Consider the following 27,500-nt stretch of genomic DNA (forward strand, 5'->3'; position numbering starts at 1 on the left):
TGTGTGTGTGTGTGTGTGTGTGTGTGTGTGTGTGTGTGTGTGTGTGTGTGTGTGTGTGTGTTCCTCTCTGCTCTGTATTGAGACGCTCTGTTCCTCTGGTCCTGTGTTTCAGTGACGGGTCAGGTGCTGCGCTGCAGTGTCGTGGTGGATGTGATCTGTGTGTGTGTGTGTGTGTGTGTGTGTGTGTGTGTGTGTGTGTGTGTGTGTGTGTGTGTGTGTGTTCCTCTCTGCTCTGTATTGAGACGCTCTGTTCCTCTGGTCCTGTGTTTCAGTGACGGGTCAGGTGCTGCGCTGCAGTGTCGTGGTGGATGTGATCTGTGTGTGTGTGTGTGTGTGTGTGTGTGTGTGTGTGTTCCTCTCTGCTCTGTATTGAGACGCTCTGTTCCTCTGGTCCTGTGTTTCAGTGACGGGTCAGGTGCTGCGCTGCAGTGTCGTGGTGGATGTGATCTGTGTGTGTGTGTGTGTGTGTTCCTCTCTGCTCTGTATTGAGACGCTCTGTTCCTCTGTCTGTGTGTGTGTGTGTGTGTGTGTGTGTGTGTGTGTGTGTGTTCCTCTCTGCTCTGTATTGAGACGCTCTGTTCCTCTGGTCCTGTGTTTCAGTGACGGGTCAGGTGCTGCGCTGCAGTGTCGTGGTGGATGTGATCTGTGTGTGTGTGTGTGTGTGTGTGTGTGTGTGTGTGTGTGTGTTCCTCTCTGCTCTGTATTGAGACGCTCTGTTCCTCTGGTCCTGTGTTTCAGTGACGGGTCAGGTGCTGCGCTGCAGTGTCGTGGTGGATGTGATCTGTGTGTGTGTGTGTGTGTGTGTGTGTGTGTTCCTCTCTGCTCTGTATTGAGACGCTCTGTTCCTCTGGTCCTGTGTTTCAGTGACGGGTCAGGTGCTGCGCTGCAGTGTCGTGGTGGATGTGATCTGTGTGTGTGTGTGTGTGTGTGTGTGTGTGTGTGTGTTCCTCTCTGCTCTGTATTGAGACGCTCTGTTCCTCTGGTCCTGTGTTTCAGTGACGGGTCAGGTGCTGCGCTGCAGTGTCGTGGTGGATGTGATCTGTGTGTGTGTGTGTGTGTGTGTGTGTGTGTGTGTGTTCCTCTCTGCTCTGTATTGAGACGCTCTGTTCCTCTGGTCCTGTGTTTCAGTGACGGGTCAGGTGCTGCGCTGCAGTGTCGTGGTGGATGTGATCTGTGTGTGTGTGTGTGTGTGTGTGTGTGTGTGTGTGTGTGTGTGTGTGTGTGTGTGTGTTCCTCTCTGCTCTGTATTGAGACGCTCTGTTCCTCTGGTCCTGTGTTTCAGTGACGGGTCAGGTGCTGCGCTGCAGTGTCGTGGTGGATGTGATCTGTGTGTGTGTGTGTGTGTGTGTGTGTGTGTGTGTGTGTGTGTGTGTGTGTGTGTTCCTCTCTGCTCTGTATTGAGACGCTCTGTTCCTCTGGTCCTGTGTTTCAGTGACGGGTCAGGTGCTGCGCTGCAGTGTCGTGGTGGATGTGATCTGCAGCATCGAGATCGTCTCCACGACCCGGGAGCTCTACCTGGACGACTCTCCCTTAGAGCTGTCCGTCAGAGCCCTGGACCAGGAGGGTGAGGACTAATCAAGCTCTTAAAAACCTGGACTGGATGAAAGTGCTGTGCAACAGGAATCTCATTCCCATCCCCGCCTCTCTCCTGCTCTCTCAGGGAACACCTTCAGCAGTCTGGCAGGGCTGACTTTCCAGTGGAGTGCAGTGAAGGACCCTGAGACTGAAGCAGCCCCCGACTCCCCTGACAGAGTCAGGTAGCGACTCTCACGCCATCCTACAAGCGTTGGGTGTCTGCCTCCTAACCAAGCTGAGAGTGGCTCTCATGGTTTTTAATAAGCTTTACCAGACCTCTCTGTGCTTTACAATGCTTCCCTATGCTTTACCACACCTCTCTGTGCTTTACAATGCTTCCCTATGCTTTACCAGACCTCTCTGTGCTTTACAATGCTTCCCTATGCTTTACCAGACCTCTCTGTGCTTTACAATGCTTCCCTATGCTTTACCAGACCTCTCTGTGCTTTACAATGCTTCCCTCTGCTTTACCACACCTCTCTGTGCTTTACAATGCTTCCCTATGCTTTACCACACCTCTCTGTGCTTTACAATGCTTCCCTATGCTTTACCACACCTCTCTGTGCTTTACAATGCTTCCCTATGCTTTACCAGACCTCTCTGTGCTTTACAATGCTTCCCTATGCTTTACCAGACCTCTCTGTGCTTTACAATGCTTCCCTATGCTTTACCAGACCTCTCTGTGCTTTACAATGCTTCCCTCTGCTTTACCACACCTCTCTGTGCTTTACAATGCTTCCCTATGCTTTACCACACCTCTCTGTGCTTTACAATGCTTCCCTATGCTTTACCAGACCTCTCTGTGCTTTACAATGCTTCCCTATGCTTTACCAGACCTCTCTGTGCTTTACAATGCTTCCCTATGGTTTTCCATACTGTCCCTGTGCTTTATCACACTGTGCTGTGTTTTTCCTATATGCTAGTCCTATCCGGCTCTGACTGACGCACACACACACGCACACCCACACGCACACACACACACACACACACACACACACACACACACACACACACACACACTCACTCACACACCTCTAGCTTGTGTCTGTGTTTGCGTTGCTGCCTCCTCTCTCAGGTTTGTCTGGTTTACGGATGCAGAGTACTCCCCTCCCGAGTACATCCTCAACATGGAGGCTGAGGGGAAGCAGGGGGATCTGGTGCTGGTGTCGGGCCTGAGGAGCGGCCCTGCCAGGCTGAGGGTTCAAATCAACGAGCCCGGCTACAAGGTGAAGTAGATTCAGATGTCGTTAGTTTACCAGGGTTTGTTTTTTTAATCTGCTTTACCATCCCTCTCTGTGCTTTACAATGCTTCCCTATGCTTTACCAGATCTCTCTGTGCTTTACAATGCTTCCCTATGCTTTACCAGACCTCGCTGTGCTTTACAATGCTTCCCTATGCTTTACCAGACCTCGCTGTGCTTTACAATGCTTCCCTATGCTTTACCAGACCTTTCTGTGCTTTACAATGCTTCCCTATGCTTTACCAGACCTCTCTGTGCTTTACAATGCTTCCCTATGCTTTACCAGACCTCTCTGTGCTTTACAATGCTTCCCTATGCTTTACCAGACCTCTCTGTGCTTTACAATGCTTCCCTATGCTTTACCAGACCTCTCTGTGCTTTACAATGCTTGCTCATGCGCTCCCTGTTGCTGTGCTGTGCTCCACTGTGCTGTACTACACTGTGCTCCACTGTGCTGTACTACACTGTGCTCCACTGTGCTCCACTGTGCTGTACTACACTGTGCTGTGCTGTGCTCCACTGTGCGGTGCTCTCACTGGGAAGCTCCTCTCACGGCTCAGTGTTCCTGCAGAAAGTTTCCGCTGCGACGGTGCGATTGCTCATCCTGGAGAACATCCTGCTCAGCCCCCCCCAGGACCTGTACCTGCTCGTGGGGGCAGACGCCTACTACAGAGTGTGGAGGAGACAGCAGGGCAGAGACACTGGTGAGAGAGGGGGAGGGGGAGCTCACAGTTAGAATTCATGTAAAACCTGGACTGGCTCAAACTGCTCTGCAATGGGAGTCTTATTATTAATCTCCCTCTCTGTGTCTGTCCCCCCTGTCTGTCGGCTCCCAGATGTCCGGCTGCCCTCCCCGGAGTTCAGGCTGCAGCTGCAGGGTCAGCTGGTCAGCGAGGCCGGAGACCCCGAGCAGCCCGTGGCCACGATCGAGCAGGAGAGTGTGAGAGTGACCGCTGTGCAGCCGGGCCAGGCCAGCCTCGTACTGCACTACAGCAGTATCCTGGGGGGGAGGTGGGGGGGGAGAGGGGTGGAGAGGGGTGGGTTAGGGGGTTCTGTGAAATCTCAACGCTGCAGATTGCTGTTTGTTTCCTCAGCTCTCCCTCACAGATATCCACATGCAGGCCTCCTCTCAACTCCCGAACTGCACCATCTTCGTAGTGGAGGCCAGCTTTCTCAGTGAGACTCACTTCCATAGACTTCCATTGACCCATTGACTTCCATACACTTCAGTTGACTTCAGTTGACTTGCATACACTTCCATTGGCTTCCATACACTTCCATTGGCTTCCATTGACTCCCATAGACTCCCATAGACTTTCATTGACTTTCATAGACTCCCATTGACTTTCACTGGCTTTCATTGGCTTCCATAGACTCCCATAGACTTTCATTGACTTTCCTAGACTCCCATTGACTTTCATTGGCTTCCATAGGCTCCCATAGACTTTCATTGACTTTTATTGACTTCCATACACTCCCATGTGTTTAATATGCTTTACCATACCTTTACAATGCTTCCCTATGCTTTGCCATGCCTCTCTGTGCGTTATCACACTGCTGTGCTTTTACTGCGGGACACTTGTATAAGGGCAGCGCCATCTAGCTCACAGCCAGTGTATTGCCAGCAAATCCGAAGGGGTCCAATGTGGTTCTGTTCTGTGTCCCAGCTCTGAGCGTGCACCCTGGGGAGCACTGGGTGCTGGAGACGGGGCGTCACTATGAGGTCACAGTGCAGGTCTATGACATCACCGGCAACAGAATCCACATGTCTGATGTAAGCATGTCCTTGAAAAAATACTTCCAAGTCAAAAAAGCTGCTGAATAATGTTCCCTTGTTAACATATTGAATTCCACCCCCTCTATATAGAATGAACTCCCTCAGCTTCATAGAGTCCAGTGAAAGCTGCTGAATAATGTTCCCTTGTTAACATATTGAATTCCACCCCCTCTATATAGAATGAACTCCCTCAGCTTCATAGAGTCCAATGAAAGCTGCTGAATAATGTTCCCTTGTTAACATATTGAATTCCACCCCCTCTATATAGAATGAACTCCCTCAGCTTCATAGAGTCCAATGAAAGCTGCTGAATAATGTTCCCTTGTTAACATATTGAATTCCACCCCCTCTATATAGAATGAACTCCCTCAGCTTCATAGAGTCCAATGAAAGCTGCTGAATAATGTTCCCTTGTTAACATATTGAATTCCACCCCCTCTATATAGAATGAACTCCCTCAGCTTCATAGAGTCCAATGAAAGCTGCTGAATAATGTTCCCTTGTTAACATATTGAATTCCACCCCCTCTATATAGAATGAACTCCCTCAGCTTCATAGAGTCCAATGAAAGCTGCTGAATAATGTTCCCTTGTTAACATATTGAATTACACCCCCTCTATATAGAATGAACTCCCTCAGCTTCATAGAGTCCAATGAAAGCTGCTGAATAATGTTCCCTTGTTAACATATTGAATTCCACCCCCTCTATATAGAATGAACTCCCTCAGCTTCATAGAGTCCAATGAAAGCTGCTGAATAATGTTCCCTTGTTAACATATTGAATTCCACACCCAGCACTTTGTATAGTTTTCCACAAATATTGAACTGAAATGGAAAATGTGAATTTGAAATCTAACATGAAATACTGCACTGCTATGATGGCTTCCTTCCGGTAGACTTTTCTTTTTTTTTTTTTTTGCGATATCATTTTGTAGTTTCTTTTGATTACACAATGTTACAAGATCTAAATTATATTCATATAGTTTTTTTTTTTTTTTTTTTTTTTTTAATTATGTCTCATTCCTAAAATTCTAGTTGATGCAAAACTTCTGGCCCGAGCTGCAGTCAATAAACACAAAGTGTGTGTTGCTTTTGTTTTTTTTCTTCGTCTCAGAATATAAAGATCGTCCACGAAATCCCAGTGGAGTACTTCGACAGGCTGCTGTCCACGGAGAATGGGTCCTGCTTCCACGTGAGGACCCTGCAGCCCGGAGCCACGGCCGTCAGAGCCACGCTGGTGTCTGTCACAGCGCAGGTGGGGCGTTGACATGCAGGGCTGGAAACAAGACTCCCTACTCTAGTATTGTTATTAGTAGTAGTAGTATTCTTATAGAACAGTCCATGTTTTATCCCCCCCCCCATTCTCCCTCTAGAATGGTTCAGTCCTATCCCTGAGTCCTCCAATCAGCCACCTGCAAGAAGTTCACATCTACAGCCCCATCGTTATGATACCCAAGGTTCTGGCGTTTCCTTGGCAACCAAACAACGGGATCTACCGGCATCAAATCGAGGTGCGTTACACCTGCCCCACTCCAGCAAGCGCTTTCACATTGTTAAAACAAACAAACAAAAAACTTTTACTTGTCTCCTTGTCTCTTCTCTCTGTGTGTCTCTTCTCTCTCTCCCTTCCCCTCTCTCCCCCTCTCTCTCCCCCTCTCCTTTCCTCTTTCCCCTCTCTCTCTCCACTCTGCTTTTTCTCCTCCTTGCTCCCCTCTCCTCTCTCTCTCCTCGCTCCCCTCTCCTTCTCTCTCTCTCCTCTTCCCCTCTCCTGTCTCCCCTCTCCTCTCTCCCCTCTCCTCTCTTCTTGCTCCCCTCTCCTCTCTCCCCTCCTCTGTCCTCTCTCTTCCCCTCTCCTCTCTCCCCTCCTATCTCTCTCCTCGCTCCCCTCTCATCTCACCCCTCCTCTCTCTCTCCCCTCCTATCTCTCCTCTCTCCTCTCCCCCTCTCCCCTCTCTCCTCAGGTGGAGGGCGGCAGTGGTAACTTCACCTGGTCTTCCTCTAACCTGAGCGTTTCCACGGTGACGGTGAAGGGGGCGGTACTGGCGGGCCTTGAGCTGGGGACCAGTGTGATCCGGGCCCGGGACTCTCAGAACCCAACCCACCACGGAGAGACCACGGTACCAGGAGCTTCATCCACACTGTCTAATCCAGACTCCTATTCCACAGCAGTGTCACCCAGTCCAGGTTTCACTGCTACCAGCTTGATCAGCCCCAGTGTGTCTTAGGTAACAAGCTCAGGTGTGTGTGATTATTAAACTCCTAGTGAAACCAGGACTGGATCACAGTGCTGTGCAGTACAAGGCGGTGTGCATATTAAAGAATATCTCTACAAGGTCATAAACCAGTTCCTAGCAATGAGAACCCAGCCATGCATACCTGGCTTGACTGCTGAGGTTAGTGGAGATGGGACCACATTACTAGACTCTCCCTCTCACTCCCTCTCACTCCCTGTCCCTCCCTCTCACTACCTGCCTCTCTCTTGTGTACTGTGTGTTTCTCTCCAGGTGTATGTGCTGAGGCCAGGGTTCATGCAGTTGGCTCCCCAGCAGGCTGACGTGGTGCTGGGGGGGACACTGGACCTGCCCTTCACGGTGCTGGGACTGAGGGAGCCCCCGGGCCAGGAGCCCCTCCCCTTCACAGACTGCTCCCTGCTGCGCCTGCACCTGCACCCGGACAGGAAGGGGGTCTTCACTCTGCTGCACGGTGTGTGAGTCTGTGTGTGTGTGTGTGTGTCTGTCTCTGACTCTGTGTCTGTCTCTGTATGTATTGAACTGGTTCTGATCTGATCGGTTCTGTATCTGCAGGCCGTTTGCACCCGGGTCCTGAGTTCTGCAGCGGGTTTCGGTTGGAGGCGGTCAGTCCGGGCCACGTCCTGCTGACCGCCAGCTCTCTACCGGAGCAGGAGCCCTTCAGCGCCAGCGCAACCATCGCCACCTACGGGCCACTGCAGGTATGACAGGCAATCACACGCCTGTAATGCAGGGATGGGAATAAGACTCCTGTTGCACAGCAGCGTCACCCAGTCCAGGTTTCACTGCTACCAGCTTGATCAGCCGCAGTGTGTCTAGGTAACAAGTTCAGGTGTGTCTGATTATTAAACTCACAGTGAAACCAGGACTGGATCACACTGCTGTGCAACGGGAGTCTGATTCCCATTTCTGTAGATGGATAGTTATTGGTTGGAGGAGATTTTTAGCTGTTCCAGTAAATACCCCGCCCTCCCCCCTTGTATTTCAGCCGCTGGTTCTGGAGGCTCTGGTCACCCCAGGTTCTGATCGGGTTCTGCTGTTCGAAGGTGGGCCCCGGCCCTGGATCCTGGTGCCGTCTCGATTCTACACAGAACTGCGTCCAGACTCGGAGCAGGAGGGGGTCCGGATCGTGCAGCTGGGCCAGCCCGAGGTCCAGAAGAACCAGCACGGCTACCGGGTCACCTGCACCAGCCTGGGGGAAGAGGTGAGGGGATGGGGATGGGTTGGGGTTGGGGTAGGGGTCTAGTAATGGTATATGTTGTTCCATGTGTTTATACAGGACCTGTTGTGTGTTTCTCTAAGTGTCGGGTGTCTCCCGGTGTTTCATTCTCTCTCACTCTTTGCTGTGTCGGGGGGGGTGGCGTGGGGGGGCTGTCATACAAACAGAAAGCCGCTCTCAACTTGATTAGAGGCAGCCTCCCAAAACACTTACAAACATATTACACTACATCTAAATAACAAGACAGACCAAAGCCTGATACTAACGTATCCAACGTGCTTCTGTAGATGCTGTTGTGGTTTCAGCGTGTGGAAGGCTTTGTCGCTGACACTCTGACTGTGAGATCTCCACTCTCAGAGATATTATTATAAGTGGGGGGGGGGGCAGTCACTTATAATATATAATATACCATGTGACTCTCTGTTATTCCCTCCCCCTCCCTCTCTCTCTCTCTCTCTCTGGCAGTGGCTGACGTTCCGGATTGGTAACCTGCCGGGTGTGTTGAACCCGCATCCCGCTGCGGAGGCCGTGAAGGTGAAGCTGGTGTGCGCCCTGCCCGCCAGCCTGGCCCTCTCTCCCCTGCTCCAGGAGCCCGTCCCCAGCCAGCCCTGCCCAATCCTGCAGCACCACCGGCAGACCGTGAGTGAGACAGAGAGACACACAGACGCAAGCAGAGACACAGAGATACAGAGACACACAGAGATACACACTCATACAGAGAGACACACACACTGTTTTCCAAATGTTACACATTTAGAGCTGAGCTGTCCACTGGATATCTCTGGAGCCCCTCTGTATCTCACAGAACTCCCCCATATGAACCCCTTGATCTGGAAGCAGTCTTTGCTCCCCCTCTCTCTCCCTCTCTCTTCCCTCTCTCCTCTCTCCCCCCTCTCTCTTCCCTCTCTCCCCTCTCTCTCTCTCTCTCTCTCTCTCTCTCTCTCTCTCCACTCTCTCCCTCTCTCCCCCAGGTTCCTATCTCCAGCTCCAGGGAGACAGTGCTGGAGCTGGCTGCCTTTGACCAGCACAGGACCAAGTTTGACAACTTCAGCTCCCTGCTGATCGAGTGGAGCTCGTCCAACCAGACCCTGCTAAGCCTCCCTGCGGAGAGGGGCCTGGAGATGGAGCTCCGAGCCGACGAGAAGGGGCAGCTCAAGATGCACGGTGCGAGACGCGCACACACACACAAACACACACAGACACACACACACACACACATACACACACACACAATGACACTGAGACACACACCCAGACTGAAACACACACTGACACACACACACACACTGAGACACACACACACACTGAGACGCACACTGACACCGAGACACACACACACACACACACTGACACTGAGACACACACCCAGGTACTGAGACACACACTGACACACACACACTGACACACACACACACAGAGTGCAAGCAGTGTAGAGAGAGTACACTGCGAGGGTTCACGGGGTCTCTGTGTGGCTCGTTCTTGGTTCAGGGCTCCAGGTTTTCGAGCCGCAGCGACGGACAGGGTCCTGCACGGTGACAGCGAGCTTCATGAGCTACCAGCACGGTGCCAGCGACACCAAGGAGCCTTTCCACAGGGTAGGGTAGTGTGTGTGTGTGTGTGTGTGTGTGTGTGTGTGTGTGTGTGTGTGTACAGCTCTGGCCAAAAGTGTTGCATCACCTTTAGAATGAAAAAAAACTGCTTCATAAAGTCCAATGAAAGCTGCTGAACAATGTGACGTTAACATATTGAATTACACACCAGCGCTTTGTATCGCTTTCCATATACTGAACGAAAAAACTGACAAATAGAAATCTGACATGAAATACTGTACGACTATTATGGCTTCCTTCCAGTAGACTTTTTTTTTTTTTTTGGCGATATCATTTTGTAGTTTGATGACATGATGTTAAGTAAAAGATCTAAATTATGTTCATATAGACTTTTTTTTGTTTGTTTTATTTTTTAATTATGTCTCTATCCTATCTTGGTTATCTATCTATCTATCTATCTATCTGTCTGTCTGTCTGTCTGTCTGTCTATCTATCTCTATCTCTATCTCTATCTATCTATCTATCTCTCCATCTCTCTCTCTGTCTTTGCAGGTGACTCAGTTTGAGAGCACCCTGTTGTTTGTAGAGCTGATGTCTGGTTTAACCCTTTGCTCTCCCCGGCAGGACGTCTCCCTGCCTCCCACCTCCGCCTCCCTGGAGCTGCTCCTGGTCAAGGACGTGCTTCTGCAACAGAAGAGCATGACCCTGTTCAACCACAGAGACGTGCTGGTGAGACACACACACACACACACACACACACACCGTGTTCAACCACAGAGACGTGCTGGTGAGACACACACACACCGTGTTCAACCACAGAGACGTGCTGGTGAGACACACACACACACACATACACACACCGTGTTCAACCACAGAGACGTGCTGGTGAGACACACACACACACACGCGCCAATACTTTTCCGTTAGCTCATACATTTGAGAGCTAACGGAACAGTTAGGGAATTATTTAGTTAGGTAACAGGGATGTCAATAAGACCCTTATTGCATAGCAGTTATACTACCAGTGTGTCTAGGTAACAAACTCAGGTGTGTCCGAATATTAAAGGACTGGATCACACTGCTGTGCAGCGGGAGTCTTATTCCCCTCCCTGTAGGTAGATAGTCGTGGGTTGAAGGAGGTTTTTAGCTGATTTTCTAGACAAGACTGCAGTAACTTGGTGTGATATTTAGATAGATAGATCAGAGATGGGAATAAGACTCCTGTTGCACAGCAGTGTCACGCACTCCAGGTTTTTACTGCTACCAGCTTGACTAGCCCCAGGACTGGATCACACCGCTGTGCAGTGGGAGTCTGATTCCCACCCCTGCAGCTCCTGGACAGACTCTTCACTGTGCCTCCCCAGGAGAACCTGACCGTGACGCAGGGCTCGGGTCACTTCCTGGTCAGGGTTGTGGACAGAGAGGTGGTGGAGGTGACCATGCTGGAAGCAAAGAACATTGTGCAGGTGAGAGAGAAGGACAGAAAAGCAATGGGACACTGGGGCGCCCTGTACTGTACTGAACTGTGCTGTATTGAATTGGACTGTATTGAACTGTGCTGTTTTGGTGTCCTCTATAACCTGCCCCCCTGTGTGTGTGCGTGCAGGTGTCTCCTCTCAAACCCGGCTCCTCTCTCCTCTATGTCTATGACCTGTGCTTGAAGTCCTCCGAGCCTGCAGGGGTCGCCCTGCACGTGTCCGACATCTCTGACTTCGAGCTGGAGTTCATCCACAACGTAAGCCCGCTCCTCTCAGTTTAAGTCTCGTGAATGTTGTATGTTTGCCCCTCTCCTCTCCTCTCCTTTCCTCTCCTCTCCTCTCCTCTCCTCTCCTCTCCTCTAGATGGAGGTGAATCAGCCCGCTCCTCTCAATGTGAGGGTCCTGGATTCCTCGCGGCTCCCCTTCCACAGCAGATACTTCGGACTCATGGAGCTCCGAGTGCACACGGCTTCTTCGATAGTCACTGTGGAGTAGGTGCTGGCTGTTGCAACGCAGGGAAGGGGCTGGGTCCATGCTCTGTGCAGGTTCCAGGGGCTGGTTTGGTATGGCATGGTTTTGAATGGTATGGCATGGTTTTGAATGGTTTGGTATGGCATGGTTTTGAATGGTTTGGTATGGTATGGTTTTGAATGGTTTGGCATGGTATTGGATGGTTTGGTATGGCATGGTTTTGAATGGTATGGCATGGTTTTGAATGGTTTGGCATGGTTTTGAATGGTTTGGTATGGTTTTGAATGGTTTGGTATGGTATTGGATGGTTTGGTATGGCATGGTTTTGAATGGTTTGGTTTGGTATGGTTTTGAATGGTTTGGTATGGTATTGGGTGGTTTGGTATGGCGTGGTTTGGCATGGTTTGTCATGGCATGGTTTTGAATGGTTTGGTATGGTATGGTTTTGAATGGTTTGGCATGGTTTTGAATGGTTTGGCATGGTATTGGATGGTTTGGTATGGCGTGGTTTGGCATGGTTTGTCATGGCATGGTTTTGAATGGTTTGGCATGGTATTGGATGGTTTGGTATGGCATGGTTTTCAATGGTTTGGCATGGTTTTGAATGGTTTGGTATGGTATTGGATGGTTTGGTATGCCATGGTTTTGAATGGTTTGGTATGGTTTTGAATGGTTTGGTATGGTATTGGATGGTTTGGTATGGCATGGTTTTGAATGGTTTGGTTTGGTATGGTTTTGAATGGTTTGGTATGGTATTGGGTGGTTTGGTATGGCGTGGTTTTGAATGGTTTGGTATGGTATGGTTTTGAATGGTTTGGCATGGTTTGGAATGGTTTGGTATGGTATTGGGTGGTTTGGTATGGCGTGGTTTGGCATGGTTTGTCATGGTTCAGTTGGGTTGGGTTGGGTTGTGAACGGGACCCTGTGAATGAGTCAGTGGAAGTCTCTCCTGATGGAGCGCGCCTCTTTCCCTGATTCCTGTGTTTGTTTCCCAGGAAGATCGCGGATCGTGACGAGGTCACCGCCAGCTACGTGCTTCAGGCCGTGTCTCTCGGGGAGACCAAGGTGTTCGTGACGGCGAGGGAGAGATCGGGGCGCAGGCTGAGCTCCGCACACCGGCACACAGAGGTTTCGCAGCTTTCCTTCAATGCTTTCTCCATGTTTAACCAAAGCATTTACCATAGTTTGTTTTTTAATATGCTTTACCACACCTCTCTGTGCTTTACAATGCTTCCCTATGCTTTACCACATCTCTCTGTGCTTTACAATGCTTCCCTATGCTTTACCAGACCTCTCTGTGCTTTACAATGCTTCCCTATGCTTTAGCAGACCTCTCTGTCCTTTACAATGCTTCGCTATGCTTTACCAGACCTCTCTGTGCTTTACAATGCTTCCCTATGCTTTACCAGACCTCTCTGTGCTTTACAATGCTTCCCTATGCTTTACCAGACCTCTCTGTGCTTTACAATGCTTCCCTATGCTTTACCAGACCTCTCTGTGCTTTACAATGCTTCCCTATGCTTTACCAGACCTCTCTGTGCTTTACAATGCTTCCCTATGCTTTACCAGACCTCTCTGTGCTTTACAATGCTTCCCTATGCTTTACCAGACCTCTCTGTGCTTTACAATGCTTCCCTATGCTTTACCAGACCTCTCTGTGCTTTACAATGCTTCCCTATGCTTTACCAGACCTCTCTGTGCTTTACAATGCTTCCCTATGCTTCCACTGTGCTTTTACTGTGGGCACAGCACAGGGGAGCGTGGTAAAAGCATATCAAAGTTTAATAAAGCACAGTGAAAGAGCATGGCTAAGCGTTTTGTAAGGCTAAGTGATTGTAAAGCATGTTAATAAACACAGTAAACTATGGTAAATGCACAGTAAAAGCTTGGGAAAAGCAGACAGGCAGACAGGCAGGCAGGCAGACAGACCGATAGACAGACATGTTTGTTGTGTGTTGTCTCCAGGTCTTCCCTTCGTTCAGGCTGTTGCCCCGGAGAATGACTCTGATCATTGGAAACAGCAGGCAGGTAGGGCATTAATTTATATATCATACACCATGATAGTGATGCGATCCAGCCCTCTGAAATGTCTTTATAATATACAGCACTAGACCCTGATATTGATGCGATCCAGCCCTCTGAAATGTCTTTATAATATATAGCACTAGACCCTGATAGTGATGCGATCCAGCCCTCTGAAATGTCTTTATAATATACAGCACTAGACCCTGATAGTGATGAGATCCAGCCCTCTGAAATGTCTTTATAATATATAGCACTAGACCCTGATATTGATGCGATCCAGCCCTCTGAAATGTCTTTATAATATACAGCACTAGACCCTGATATTGAGGCGATCCAGCCCTCTGAAATGTCTTTATAATATACAGCACTAGACCCTGATATTGAGGCGATCCAGCCCTCTGAAATGTCTTTATAATATACAGCACTAGACCCTGAGAATGATGCGATCCAGCCCTCTGAAATGTCTTTATAATATACAGCACTAGACCCTGATAGTGATGAGATCCAGCCCTCTGAAATGTCTTTATAATATACAGCACTAGACCCTGATATTGATGCGATCCAGCCCTCTGAAATGTCTTTATAATATACAGCACTAGACCCTGATATTGATGCGATCCAGCCCTCTGAAATGTCTTTATAATATACAGCACTAGACCCTGATATTGATGCGATCCAGCCCTCTGAAATGTCTTTATAATATACAGCACTAGACCCTGATAGTGATGCGATCCAGCCCTCTGAAATGTCTTTATAATATACAGCACTAGACCCTGATAGTGATGCGATCCAGCCCTCTGAAATGTCTTTATAATATACAGCACTAGACCCTGATGTTGATGCGATCCAGCCCTCTGAAATGTCTTTATAATATACAGCACTAGACCCTGATATTGAGGCGATCCAGCCCTCTGAAATGTCTTTATAATATACAGCGCTAGACCCTGATATTGATGCGATCCAGCCCTCTGAAATGTCTTTGTAATAATAATAATGTGACTCCCATTACAGTTTCCACTCTTTGCTCTGTGTGAGCGTGTCACTTCCTGTTCCAGGTGATGTCAGAGGGAGGGCCGCACCCCGGGTCTCACATCCACTTCTCCGTCGGCAACGAGACGGTCGCCTCGGTGACGGAGGCGGGGCTGGTGACGGGCGTGTCCCTGGGGAGTGTGAGAGTGACGGGGGCGGTGAGGACCGTCCACCAGACCACAGGAGCCACGATCGAGATCTCGAAGGTGAGCCAGGGTGACCGCGTGACTCCAGCATTCGCTGGGACAGTTCAGACTCGCTGCTCCAGCGGTTAAAGAAAGGGGCTAGATTGATACCAGGAGGTTCAAATCCCGGGCTCAGCGTGTGTGTGTGTGTGTGTGCGTCACTTCACCTCCTTGTGCTCCGTCCTTCGGATGAGACGTAAAACAAACGAGCTCCTATTGGAAGTGACTCTGCAGCAGCAGCAGCAGCAGTTGTTGATGATGCATAGTTCACCCTCCTAGTCTCTGTAAGTCGTTTTGGATAAAAGTTTCTGCTAAATGACTAATAATAATAATAATAATAATAATAATAATAATAATAATAGTCATTCTGGTAAGTGTAGTTTTCCTCCTCTTAATCAAGTGAAAGGGTACCTGCGACAGGTATAAATGTACCAGAATGCATTGCAATGCCAGTTGATCAACTCAATAAACAGACGGCAAGCTGATATCAGTGTATTTAATCTGCTTGCATAGAACCTGTTGTGGGTTAAACGCTTTGTCATTGACATTCATGAAATTGCACACGGAGTGTAATTCTAAGTGTTGGAGTGGGGAGCCATGGTCAGATCTGCTGCAGCACATGCAGAGTGTAGCCGTGGGGGGGGAAGCACAGGGGGGCGCAGGGTGCTGCATGACCCGGTTTCTCTTGTGCAGGATGAGATTGAGGTGGAGGTGAGGGAGCTGAGAGCCGTCAGGATCCACGCGCCAGTCACTCGACTCCGGACCGGAACTGAGGTAACCAGGACCATAGACAAGCATTGTAAAGCACAGAGAGGTCTGGTAAAGCATAGGGAAGCATTGTAAAGCACAGAGAGGTCTGGTAAAGCATAGGGAAGCATTGTAAAGCACAGAGAGGTCTGGTAAAGCATAGGGAAGCATTGTAAAGCACAGAGAGGTGTGGTAAAGCATAGGGAAGCATTGTAAAGCACAGAGAGGTCTGGTAAAGCATAGGGAAGCATTGTAAAGCACAGAGAGGTCTGGTAAAGCATAGGGAAGCATTGTAAAGCACAGAGGTCTGGTAAAGCATAGGGAAGCATTGTAAAGCACAGAGAGGTCTGGTAAAGCATAGGGATGCATTGTAAAGCACAGAGAGGTCTGGTAAAGCATAGGGAAGCATTGTAAAGCACAGAGAGGTCTGGTAAAGCATAGGGAAGCATTGTAAAGCACAGATAGGTCTGGTAAAGCATAGGGAAGCATTGTAAAGCACAGATAGGTCTGGTAAAGCATAGTCAAGCATTGTAAAGTCTATGGAAGAGTCTAGTTGACTCTAGTTGCCTTTCTGTCTCTCTCTCTCTCTCTCTCTCTCTCTCTCTCTCTCTCTCTCTCTCTCTCTCTCTCTCTCTCTCTCAGATGCCTGTGTATGTGATGGGCAGCAGCAGCCTGCAGACCCCAATGTCCTTCGCTAATTCCTGGCAAGGGCTGACTTTCCACTGGACCCAGAGCAAACGGGACGTCCTGGACCTGGTACCCCGGCACTGGCAGGTAAGGCTGGGCCACAGTGCTGTACAGAGAGCTGCAGGGATGGAAGCAAGACTCCCATTGCACAGCAGCGTCACCCAGTCCAGGTTTCACTGCTACCAGCTTGATCAGCCCCAGTGTGTCTAGTTAACAAGCTCAGGTGTGTCTGATTATTAAACTCCTAGTGAAACCAGGACTGGATCACACTGCTGTGCAACGGGAGTCTTATTCCCATCCCTGGAGCGTAAGCAAGCATATTAATAAACATGTATGTTAAATGCAGAGTATTAACATGGGTAAATTTCTTATAGGATATGCAGCAGCCCCAGTGTCTCTAACCCCAACCCCAACCCCAACACACACCCCAACACACATCCCAACACACACCCCAACACACATACCAACACACATCCCAACACACACCCCAACCCCAACACACACCCCAACACACATCCCAACACACACCCCAACACACATACCAACACACATCCCAACACACACCCCAACCCCAACACACACCCCAACACACATCCCAACACACACCCCAACACACATACCAACACACATCCCAACACACACCCCAACCCCAACACACACCCCAACACACACCCCAACCCCCTATCTCTGTCTCTGCAGACGAATGTCAAGCTGACTCCCGAGATGAACTTCGCCATGCTGGTGCGCACCAGGACAGCGGGCCGGACCACACTGCGCGTGACGGTGCTGCTGCGCAACCACAGCCAGCCAGCGGGGGCGCCAGAGGGGCTGAGCGACGAGATACAGATCCTGGTAAACTAACCCGAATCAAACAGTCTCCCATAGTAACAGCACAGCACAGTGACAGCATGGGAAAGCACAGGGAAGCATTGTAAACCACAGAGATGTATTGTAAAGCATAGGGAAGCATTGTGAAGCACAGAGAGGTCTGGTAAAGCACAGAGAGGTCTGGTAAAGCACAGGGAAGCATTGTAAAGCACAGAGAGGTCTGGTAAAACACAGGGAAGCATTGTAAAGCACAGAGAGGTCTGTTAAAGCATAGGGAAGCATTGTAAAGCATAGAGAGGTCTGGTAAAGCATAGGGAAGCATTGTAAAGCACAGAGAGGTCTGGTAAAGCATAGGGAAGCATTGTAAAGCACAGAGAGTTGTGGTAAAGCATAGGGAAGCATTGTAAAGCACAGAGAGGTGTGGTAAAGCATAGGGAAGCATAGTAAAGCACAGAGCTGTGTGGTAGATGTGTTGGTTTAGCTGTGCTGCACTGTGACACTGTGTTTCTCGTTGCTGGTTGCAGGTGTTTGAGAAAGCCTCCCTCCCCACCGGCCACTTGGAGCCCATCCTCATGTCTCCCAACTCCAACTTTCAACTGGAAACCAGCAGGTGAGCAGGGAAGCCCAGACGCGGCGCAGTGTGGGAGGTCAGGGGCGTGTTTCACAAAACCCGGGACTGGTTTAAACAACTCTGGGGCTAGTTCCCCAAAGCAGTCTGCTAAATTCAGTTAACTTCCATAGACATTTTTTTTTTAAAGTTAGTGGTTTGTCACTGACTGCATTTGTTGCAGTATCTCCTCAGCCTGTATCGTACCTGTGCTCTTCAGGGACGGTATGGGTGTGATCCAGTACAACGTGGAGCCCTGTCTGCAAGGCCCGGCCGTGGTCAGTGTGGACAGTGCGGGGGTGCTGAGGGCTCATGCAGCCACGGGGTCAGCGATCCTAGAGGTCACCTGCATGGAGCACTTTGGGGTCAACCAGACCATCCTCGTTGGAGTTAAGGTAGCCACGGATTCCACTATTAATAATAATAATAATAATAATAATAATAATAATAATAATAATAATAATAATAATAATTAAAACCACAATAGCAATAATAAAAAAATTTAAAAAAAGATAACAATTGTTATGGTAATTTTATATTGTTAGGGATAAAACTACTAGTATACTGAAGTGCCGCCCAAAACACTTACAAGCATATTACACTGCATCTAAATAAAAAGACAGACCAAAGCCTGATACTAACACACTGAATCAGTTTACGTAACGTGATTTGAAATGGCAGACTTAGAGAAAGGTGACACTCGCTCTTAAGATTGGAGGAGCATCAGAACCTAGTTTTGGGGTCCCCCCTCCCTCTCTCTCAGGTGGCCCCGGTTTCTTACCTGCGGATCAGCTCCTCTCCGGAGCTCCACTCCACTGACGGGGAGAGTCTGTCGGGATTCCCGCTGGGAATGAGCCTCACATTCCAGGTCCAGTTCTACGACTGCGTGGGAGACAAGTTCCACGCGGAAAACACCGGACTCGGGTTCACCTCGAACAGGTAATATTGAAATGATCAGGAGCCAGGAGTTTGAGCAGGGTTACAAACTCACACTAGCCCTGCTGCTGCTGCTGCTGCTGCACCCAGTCCTGGGGTTCAGAGCTCCCCTCAATGAAGTCTAGTATTATTAATATTGAAATGATCAGGAGCCAGGAGTTTGAGCAGGGTTACAAACTCACACTAGCCCTGCTGCTGCTGCTGCACCCAGTCCTGGGGTTCAGAGCTCCCCTCAATGAAGTCTAGTATTATTAATATTGAAATGATCAGGAGCCAGGAGTTTGAGCAGGGTTACAAACTCACACTAGCCCTGCTGCTGCTGCTGCACCCAGTCCTGGGGTTCAGAGCTCCCCTCAATGAACTCTATTATTAGTATTATTATTATTATTATTATTATTATTATTATTATTATTATTATTATTATTATTATTATTATTATTATTATTAATATTGAAATGATCAGGAGCCAGGAGTTTGAGCAGGGTTAGAAACTCACACTAGCCCTGCTGCTGCTGCTGCTGCTGCTGCACCCAGTCCTGGGGTTCAGAGCTCCCCTCAATGAAGTCTATTATTATTATTATTATTATTATTAATATTGCGATGATGAGCAGTTTGATCCCTGTTCTTGCAGGGATGATCTCCTTCAGTTGGGCTCCGAGTCTCTCTCACACACCTTCACAGCTCAGACCACGAGTCCGGGGGTCACCGTACTGGAGGCCTGGGACCCCAAGCACCCCAACATGGCGGATTACATGGCCGTGCCGGCCCAGAACGCCATCGCACCCGAGCTGAGCGGCCCGCTGAGCGCCGGGGACCTCGTCTGCTTCAGAACCGCGCTGGTGAACCAGGAGGGTGAGGGGTTTTCTGTACCAGAACCGGGGTCCAATCAACCAATCAGTAATCAGAATAATCACAATTGTGCTAATATTAATAAGAAGAATTCTCTCGTGTTGTTGTCTTTTTCTCCTGCAGGTCAGACCGGCTCGTGGCACGTGTCCTCCAGCCACGTCCTCCACATCGACTCCGCCACGGGGGCGGCTGCAGTGAAGGATTCTGGGACAGTGGTGGTTTACTACAAGCTGAGCGAGAGCCTGCAGACCTTCAGAGAGGTACAGAACAGCACCTCGAACCCGGAGCAGAACACTCCCTCAGCACACCCCTGACAAGAGTTTAACACAGGAGCTGTTAGACTGCCTTTACCAGAGTTTTTTTTTAATATGCTTTACCAGACCTCTCTGTGCTTTACAATGCTTCCATATGCTTTACCAGACCTCTCTGTGCTTTACAATGCTTCCCTATGCTTTACCACACCTCTCTGTGCTTTACAATGCTTGCCTATGCTTTACCAGACCTCTCTGTGCTTTACAATGCTTCCCTATGCTTTACCAGACCTCTCTGTGCTTTACAATGCTTCCCTATGCTTTACCAGACCTCTCTGTGCTTTACAATGCTTCCCTATGCTTTACCACACCTCTCTGTGCTTTACAATGCTTGCCTATGCTTTACCAGACCTCTCTGTGCTTTACAATGCTTCCCTATGCTTTACCAGACCTCTCTGTGCTTTACAATGCTTCCCTATGCTTTACCAGACCTCTCTGTGCTTTACAATGCTTCCATATGCTTTACCAGACCTCTCTGTGCTTTACAATGCTTCCCTATGCTTTACCAGACCTCTCTGTGCTTTACAGTGCTTCCCTATGCTTTACCAGACCTCTCTGTGCTTTACAATGCTTCCCTATGCTTTACCAGACCTCTCTGTGCTTTACAATGCTTCCCTATGCTTTCCCATTGTTAAACGACCATGTGATCTTACTGTGCATCACACAAGCAGCCAATCACAACCATCGCATGCATCTGTAGCTTCACAAGATCAGTAATCTCTCTCCAAACAACCCCAATGCTCTCCTCCCTCTCTCCCTCTCTCCGTCTCCTCTCCCCCCTCCCCCTGTTGCGTGTTGCCTAGGTGACGGTCAGGGCTGCTGACAGTGTTGCACTCACCCCCCCCGCAGACCGTTATCTCACCAACTCGCCCGGGAGCCCCGAGTACAGAGTGACTGTGACCATCGGAGCCACTGCCAGCCATCTCAAAGGTATCGTCCCTAACTTTAAACTGTAAGAGACCGAGGTAAGTGAGCAGACCAGCGTTTGGGCTCTAGTGACTTCATCAGTGTTCAAAGGAAGGAAAAATGTCAGGAGACCGGGACAGTTGATGGGACAGTCCACCTCCTCTCTCCCCAGGCCCCTGCAGCCCTGTCCAGCTGTCTGCTGTCCACTCTGCGCTCAGACCGGAGCTGGACCTATCCTGCTCCCTCCAGTTCAGCGGCCCGTGTGTGGAGTCCGTCCTGCAGCAGGCATTCAGAGTGTCCCCTCACTACAGCACGAGCACCGGTAAGAGGGGCAGGGGCGGGGGGCAAGGGACAGGGGGCAGGGGGCAGGGGGCAGGGGTAATCAGAGAGGCACCGCAGATCTTTAGGGTTTTAACTTTTCAGTTTTTTTTATTTTCCGAATCTTTTTTTAAAATGTGAATTAGTAGTTCCTTAAGCCGTCTCCGCGTCCCAATAAAGAGAAAACTTTTCATTACAAACTGGGCTTCAGATTGAGGTTTAAAGGGACGTCGTGTGATGAAAAATAAACCCGAGAAACGTCATCTCCTTCTCCTCTCCTCTCCCCGCAGGTCAGTACAGCTGCGTCGTGGCCCTGCGCCCCCAGTCCGACAGCCTCCTCAGGACTCTCTCCACAGCCTCTGCCTCAGTCCTCCTGTCTGCCTCCCTGCGATGGCTCCCCCAGGGCAGCCCGGCCTCTGCATCCATCCCCTTCCAGCCTGCCTTCCACGCCAGCCCGAGCGCCCTGGTGCTGAACAGCACGCACCCCAGCGCCGAGCTCCCTGTGCGGGGCACCCCGGCCCTGCTGCACTCCCTGCAGGTAGGGGAGCGATCGCAGCTCGCGGAAAATCACCCCGGGTTATAAAAATACCACCACAAACAATCCAGTTTGTACCACGAGCGAGGCTCCGTCTAGCGCAGGACGAGCGATTTAAAAGGGTTCTTGTGTGTGTTATCATTTTATGCTTTTCTTTCTCTCTCTCTCCCTCTCCTCCTCTTCCCCTCCTCCCTTCGTTCCCTTCCTCCCTCTCCCCCTCCTTCCTTCGTTCCCTTCCTCCCCCTCCCTCTCTCCCTCTCTCCTCCCCCTCCTCCTCTCTCCCTCACTCCCAGGTGTGGTCGGACTGTCCTGATATCAGGGTGGGTGATCCCGTTCAGTCCCTGCAGGTTCCAGGTCTCCTGCTCTTCTCTGTGTTCCCCAGCAGTGCCTCTGTGCTCCAGCAGGGGGCAGACTCCACGGCCAGGCTGCACCTGACCAGCGCGGTGACGGGGCAGCACGTCACTATCGGGGTCACAGTGCGGGGCGACGAGCACACAGGTACGCCTGGCGCAGGGATCCCCAGCACTCGATCAGCTCCCATCCTGCTGTCAAACTCACTCCTCAATCACAGCGATCCCGTCGTAATCTCTCTGTGTGTGTGTCCCTCCCTGCAGAGTCCGGGCCCGACTGGGATCAGTGCCGGGATTTCGGGTTGTTCTGGCAGCTCACAGGCTCCTCCCACCTCCTCCTCTTCACTGTGTTTGCCGTGCTCGCCGGGACCGCTGCCGTCTTCATAGGTACAGCGCCGACCGCCTCGCTAGAAACAATACTGTGAAGGCATTTACCATCCATCTCTGTGCTTTACAATGCCTCCCTATGCTTTACCAGACCTCTCTGTGCTTTACAATGCCTCCCTATGCTTTACCAGACCTCTCTGTGCTTTACAATGCCTCCCTATGCTTTACCAGACCTCTCTGTGCTTTACAATGCTTCCCTGTGCTTTACCAGACCTCTGTGCTTTACAATGCTTCCCTATGCTTTACCAGACCTCTCTGTGCTTTACAATGCTTCCCTGTGCTTTACCAGACCTCTCTGTGCTTTACAATGCTTCCCTATGCTTTACCACACCTCTCTGTGCTTTACAATGCTTCCCTATGCTTTACCAGACCTCTCTGTGCTTTACAATGCTTCCCTATGCTTTACCAGACCTCTCTGTGCTTTACAATGCTTCCCTATGCTTTACCAGACCTCTCTGTGCTTTACAATGCTTCCCTATGCTTGTTTTTTTTTTTTCTTTTTTCACTGAGTTGCTCTCAGAGATGTCAGGTTAATGCTGAGGTGTCTGTGTTTGTGTCCTGCAGCCTACAACGCCATAGCGAATTGTGTGAGGACCATGCCGGTGGTTTACGTCCCAACAGCGCCCCCACACCTCTCGGGTAGGTGTGCTCCGAGCTAGGGGGGTCCTTACGGCGCTCATTTTTGGGTGGGGTGTGTGTAATGATTCATTGTGTACCGATGAATCGGTTTGCTTTCTGACACGCGTCACGACACAAGACCAGCACACCGCTCGGTGTAGTTGGCTGTTAGGAGGAGTCCTTGCAGCTGTTAAGGGAAGGAGCTACATGTTGAGCAATATGTTTACCAAGGGCTGCTCAAGCTCCTGATCATTTAAATAATAGACTTCATTGAGGGGAGCTCTGAACCCCAGGACTGGGTGCAGCAGCAGGGCTAGTGTGAGTTTCTAACCCTGCTCAAACTCCTGGCTCCTGATCATTTCTATATTAATAATAATAATAATACTACATTGAGGGGAGCTCTGAACCCCAGGACTGGGTACAGCAGCAGCAGGGCTAGTGTGAGTTTCTAACCCTGCTCTCTGTAATGGAGAGTGTGAGTTTCTAACCCGGCTCTCTCTATATAATGACTGAATGCATTGTCCTGCATTCCAGGTGATGGATTGTATCATAGGGTCCCCTATCCTGAACCCCAAAACCAGAGGCGCCGACATCGCTGGCTGTGGAGCACCTAGAGAGCGGCCGGGGGGGGAGAGAACGCGCCCCCCCAGCTCGGTGTCTGCGTTTATGTGAGTTCTCCAAATCAACGAGGATTCTGACAATTAAAAAAAAACTGTTTCAGCAAGATTCTTGCTTTCTGACTCGTTTCTTTTGATTGGGGTCAGAGTGCAGAAACCAAGACGTCAAGTCACAGGATTTAAGAAGGTTTAGGGTTTCTCAATTATTTTTGGGGAGGTGTGTTAAAAACCAAGCTGTGATGGTTTTCAAAGCAGAGATAAGGGTTATAAAGAACATACACAAGCTTTGAATCTCTCAGGTCTGCATCACTCAAAAGAGTAACACACACCAGATAGGATACAAGCATCAAGTATTTAGAAATATTCAAAGGAACTTTAATACAGAGACACACGTTTCAGCTGGAACACAACTAGTGGAAACAGCTGTCACTGAATTTACACTGAAGACGCTGAGAAAGACTTCTAGTGGAAACAGCTGTCACTGAATTTACACTGAAGACGCTGAGAAAGACTTCTAGTGGAAACAGCTGTCACTGAATTTACACTGAAGACGCTGAGAAAGACTTCTAGTGGAAACAGCTGTCACTGAATTTACACTGAAGACGCTGAGAAAGACTTCTAGTGGAAACAGCTGTCACTGAATTTACACTGAAGACGCTGAGAAAGACTTCTAGTGGAAACAGCTGTCACTGAATTTACACTGAAGACGCTGAGAAAGACTTCTAGTGGAAACAGCTGTCACTGAATTTACACTGAAGACGCTGAGAAAGACTTCTAGTGGAAACAGCTGTCACTGAATTTACACTGAAGACGCTGAGAAAGACTTCTAGTGGAAACAGCTGTCACTGAATTTACACTGAAGACGCTGAGAAAGACTTCTAGTGGAAACAGCTGACACTGAAGACGCTGAGAAAGACTTCTAGTGGAAACAGCTGTCACTGAATTTACACTGAAGACGCTGAGAAAGACTTCTAGTGGAAACAGCTGTCACTGAATTTACACTGAAGACACTGAGAAAGACTTCTAGTGGAAACAGCGGTCACTGAATTTACACTGAAGACGCTGAGAAAGACTTCTAGTGGAAACGTCTGTCACTGAATTTACACTGAAGACGCTGAGAAAGACTTCTAGTGGAAACAGCTGTCACTGAATTTACACTGAAGACGCTGAGAAAGACTTCTAGTGGAAACGTCTGTCACTGAATTTACACTGAAGACGCTGAGAGACTTCTAGTGGAAACAGCTGTCACTGAATTTACACTGAAGACTGAGAGACTTCTAGTCAAAACATCTGTCATTGAATTTAAGTTTCTTTCAAGGTTTCCAAATTCAGCACTCGAGTTTAATTAGGGAACAGTGTCAAATTCTGCTTGTGAAAATGATAAATTACGATTCAAAAAACAAAGTTTAGAATTCTTAGGCATTAGAACACACCAAAGAAACGTACCTCGCCCCGCTTTAAAAAAAAAAAAAAAAACACACACGACTGCCGTCAAATCTTTTCTAAACAAAATTTATTGAAAGGTCAGATGGGTTGAGACTACAAGCACAGTAGAAATCAGTACAGCCGGCTGTCGTTCTTCATTTTCTCTTTTCGTTTGATGGTTTCTCTCTCCCCCGTTGTCGTCACTAACCGCCTGGTGAGTTCAAGAAAGAAGACGCTGGCTGGTATAAACACAAGACAGAGAGACAGAGCGAGAGAGCGTCGCCTGGCTAGACAGACAGCTCCCCCTGTGTGTGTGTGCGTCTCTGCTAGAGCACAGTCGGTCCGGCTGGCTACCACTTAGAAGCTGCTCACTGGAGACTATTACAAGCAGCTCAACCCATCTCACATGACACCACTGGGGGGCGTCCTTCTAGTGCTGCTTTCGTCTGAATGAACAACCTGAAAAACACAGAGAGAGCGGAGGGGGGGGGTAAGACACTTCCCAAAGGTGTGTGTTCACCGTGAAAAACTATTACTATTACTAATAAGTCTTCATATTTAAACACAGTGTAGTTTACAGTCAGTGCAAATAATAACACTACTAGAATACAATATGAACTAGGATGCTGTGTATAATAATAACACTACTAGAATACAATATGAACTAGGATGCTGTGTATAATAATAACACTACTAGAATACAATATGAACTAGGATGCTCTGTATAATAATAACACTACTAGAATACAATATGAACTAGGATGCTATGTATAATAATAACACTACTAGAATACAATATGAACTAGGATGCTATGTATAATAATAACACTACTAGAATCCAATATGAACTAGGATGCTGTGTATAATAATAACACTACTAGAATACAATATGAACTAGGATGCTATGTATAATAATAACACTACTAGAATCCAATATGAACTAGGATGCTGTGTATAATAACACTACTAGAATACAATCTGAACTAGGATGCTATGTATAATAATAACACTACTAGAATACAATATGAACTAGGATGCTATGTATAATAATAACACTACTAGAATCCAATATGAACTAGGATGCTGTGTATAATAATAACACTACTAGAATACAATATGAACTAGGATGCTGTGTATAATAACACTACTAGAATATGAACTAGGGTCCAAGATTTGTGCTAATCACATTCTGTAGAAGTTTACTTAAAGCCTCTTTTTTTCAGGAACGTGTGGTTTGAAAGCTGGTTCCAGGAGACCCCCGGGAGACCTAGTTTGAGGTTTGCTGTATCAAACCCCCAAGTCTCCCTGCCTGGTGTGCTGCGCAGTGGCCTGAAACCTACAGTCTCCTGAAACCAGGCTCCAAGCCGCGGAGTGTCTCTGTGTTCCCTCAGCTTTAGGAATACATTGTAAAAGGCAAGGCTGGTTGTCCGGCACATCCTGGGACGGGTGACACTGCTGTGCAACGGGGCTTCATCTCTGTAAAGATGTTTCACGGAGGTTCGATGGGTTTTGAGCAGTACAGGAATATGACTAATGTCAAATATTCACATCCCGATCTATAAAACTCTGAATAGTGCAGAATATTAAAAAACACTGAAAGGAAACTCAACCACAGCACATTGATCAGACATCATCTTACTGTGTTGCACAGCAGTGTCACCCAGTCCAGGTTTCACTGCTACCAGCTTGATCAGCCCCAGTGTGTCTAGGCAACAAGCTCAGGTGTGTCTGATTATTAAACTCACAGTGAAACCAGGACTGGATCACACTGCTGTGCAACGGGAGTCTGATTCCCATCCCTGATCTGTCTAAATATCCCATTTTCCATCAATGTACTGTCCTGTCCTAAAAACCTCCATCAACCAACGACTATCTATCTACAGGGACGGAAATAAGACTCCTGTTGCACAAATCCAAAAGAAGCTGAATCTGGTCTGCTTTCTCTTCTGTGAATCAGTGTAGGTATGAAACAGACAGCACAGTGTGCAAAACATTCCACCCCCTGGTCCGGGGGCAGCCCAGCCCAGCCCGGCCCGTACCTTCTGTTAGCCTAGCTTTGCCTCCAGTGGGCTGGCACAGCACTGTGGAGCATCCGACACACAGCACCACGGTCTGGGCGTGGCTGAACACGGTGGTGATCTTGTAACATCCTGTAGAGGGGGGGGGAGAGAGGAGAGAGGGGTTAGATTAGAGTACCAGTCCAAACATCGCCTACTTATTACGAGTTACATTTCCAATCAAGTGACAAACATATACACACACACTATATTTATTAAGCACAAAGTTCTGAATTTGCTTCGCACTGTTAAGATTCTGCGACAGAGGTTAGAGTCCCAGTCAAAACAACATGTTTGAGAAAGTTGCCCCAAAAAAAGCATTCATGAATGACCAAGAGACAGGGACAGAGAGACAGGGACACACCACGTCCGTACCGGGGCATTTCACATCCATGAAGTAAGAGTTGGGGCTCTGGACCAGACGCTTCTTCTTGTGCTTCCTCTTCTCCTCCTCGGGGGACGGGTGCAGCAGGTCTTTCGCGAGCTTTACATTGAGAGAAAGAAAAACGCAGGGTCAGCAACC

General features: G+C 48.9%; 2 protein-coding genes across 2 annotated transcripts in view; one reads left to right on the forward strand and one right to left on the reverse strand.

The window, feature by feature from the left end:
• LOC117965141 (nuclear pore membrane glycoprotein 210-like) overlaps nt 1–23,570 on the forward strand; it is a 26,837-nt gene extending 3,267 nt beyond the window's left edge. Inside the window, exons 3-40 of the mRNA XM_059007579.1 lie at nt 1,433–1,564; nt 1,661–1,757; nt 2,651–2,801; nt 3,388–3,520; nt 3,653–3,811; nt 3,924–3,992; nt 4,484–4,590; nt 5,708–5,848; nt 5,967–6,104; nt 6,555–6,710; nt 7,098–7,296; nt 7,398–7,543; nt 7,831–8,046; nt 8,527–8,700; nt 9,033–9,225; nt 9,550–9,656; nt 10,236–10,340; nt 10,976–11,077; nt 11,218–11,346; nt 11,453–11,580; nt 12,556–12,688; nt 13,526–13,588; nt 14,641–14,820; nt 15,493–15,573; nt 16,189–16,320; nt 16,933–17,085; nt 17,586–17,671; nt 17,889–18,063; nt 18,432–18,607; nt 19,236–19,456; nt 19,577–19,713; nt 20,568–20,694; nt 20,843–20,992; nt 21,279–21,526; nt 21,817–22,021; nt 22,138–22,260; nt 22,825–22,899; nt 23,413–23,570. Of these exons, the coding sequence (XP_058863562.1) occupies nt 1,433–1,564; nt 1,661–1,757; nt 2,651–2,801; nt 3,388–3,520; nt 3,653–3,811; nt 3,924–3,992; nt 4,484–4,590; nt 5,708–5,848; nt 5,967–6,104; nt 6,555–6,710; nt 7,098–7,296; nt 7,398–7,543; nt 7,831–8,046; nt 8,527–8,700; nt 9,033–9,225; nt 9,550–9,656; nt 10,236–10,340; nt 10,976–11,077; nt 11,218–11,346; nt 11,453–11,580; nt 12,556–12,688; nt 13,526–13,588; nt 14,641–14,820; nt 15,493–15,573; nt 16,189–16,320; nt 16,933–17,085; nt 17,586–17,671; nt 17,889–18,063; nt 18,432–18,607; nt 19,236–19,456; nt 19,577–19,713; nt 20,568–20,694; nt 20,843–20,992; nt 21,279–21,526; nt 21,817–22,021; nt 22,138–22,260; nt 22,825–22,899; nt 23,413–23,492 (5,327 nt within the window). The 3' untranslated portion in view covers nt 23,493–23,570. The remainder of the gene's footprint in view (nt 1–1,432; nt 1,565–1,660; nt 1,758–2,650; nt 2,802–3,387; nt 3,521–3,652; nt 3,812–3,923; nt 3,993–4,483; nt 4,591–5,707; nt 5,849–5,966; nt 6,105–6,554; nt 6,711–7,097; nt 7,297–7,397; nt 7,544–7,830; nt 8,047–8,526; nt 8,701–9,032; nt 9,226–9,549; nt 9,657–10,235; nt 10,341–10,975; nt 11,078–11,217; nt 11,347–11,452; nt 11,581–12,555; nt 12,689–13,525; nt 13,589–14,640; nt 14,821–15,492; nt 15,574–16,188; nt 16,321–16,932; nt 17,086–17,585; nt 17,672–17,888; nt 18,064–18,431; nt 18,608–19,235; nt 19,457–19,576; nt 19,714–20,567; nt 20,695–20,842; nt 20,993–21,278; nt 21,527–21,816; nt 22,022–22,137; nt 22,261–22,824; nt 22,900–23,412) is intronic.
• A 1,421-nt stretch (nt 23,571–24,991) lies between these two features.
• The window catches only part of LOC117395136 (small ribosomal subunit protein eS27), a 4,136-nt gene continuing 1,627 nt past the window's right edge, over nt 24,992–27,500 (reverse strand). The window contains exons 2-4 of the mRNA XM_033993984.3: nt 27,353–27,461; nt 26,960–27,070; nt 24,992–25,379 (exon numbers count right to left, since the gene is read on the reverse strand). Coding sequence (XP_033849875.1) covers nt 25,351–25,379; nt 26,960–27,070; nt 27,353–27,461 — 249 coding nt within the window. The 3' untranslated portion in view covers nt 24,992–25,350. The remainder of the gene's footprint in view (nt 25,380–26,959; nt 27,071–27,352; nt 27,462–27,500) is intronic.

The sequence above is a fragment of the Acipenser ruthenus genome, chromosome 35, assembly GCF_902713425.1.
Source record: "Acipenser ruthenus chromosome 35, fAciRut3.2 maternal haplotype, whole genome shotgun sequence".
NCBI lineage: Eukaryota > Metazoa > Chordata > Actinopteri > Acipenseriformes > Acipenseridae > Acipenser > Acipenser ruthenus.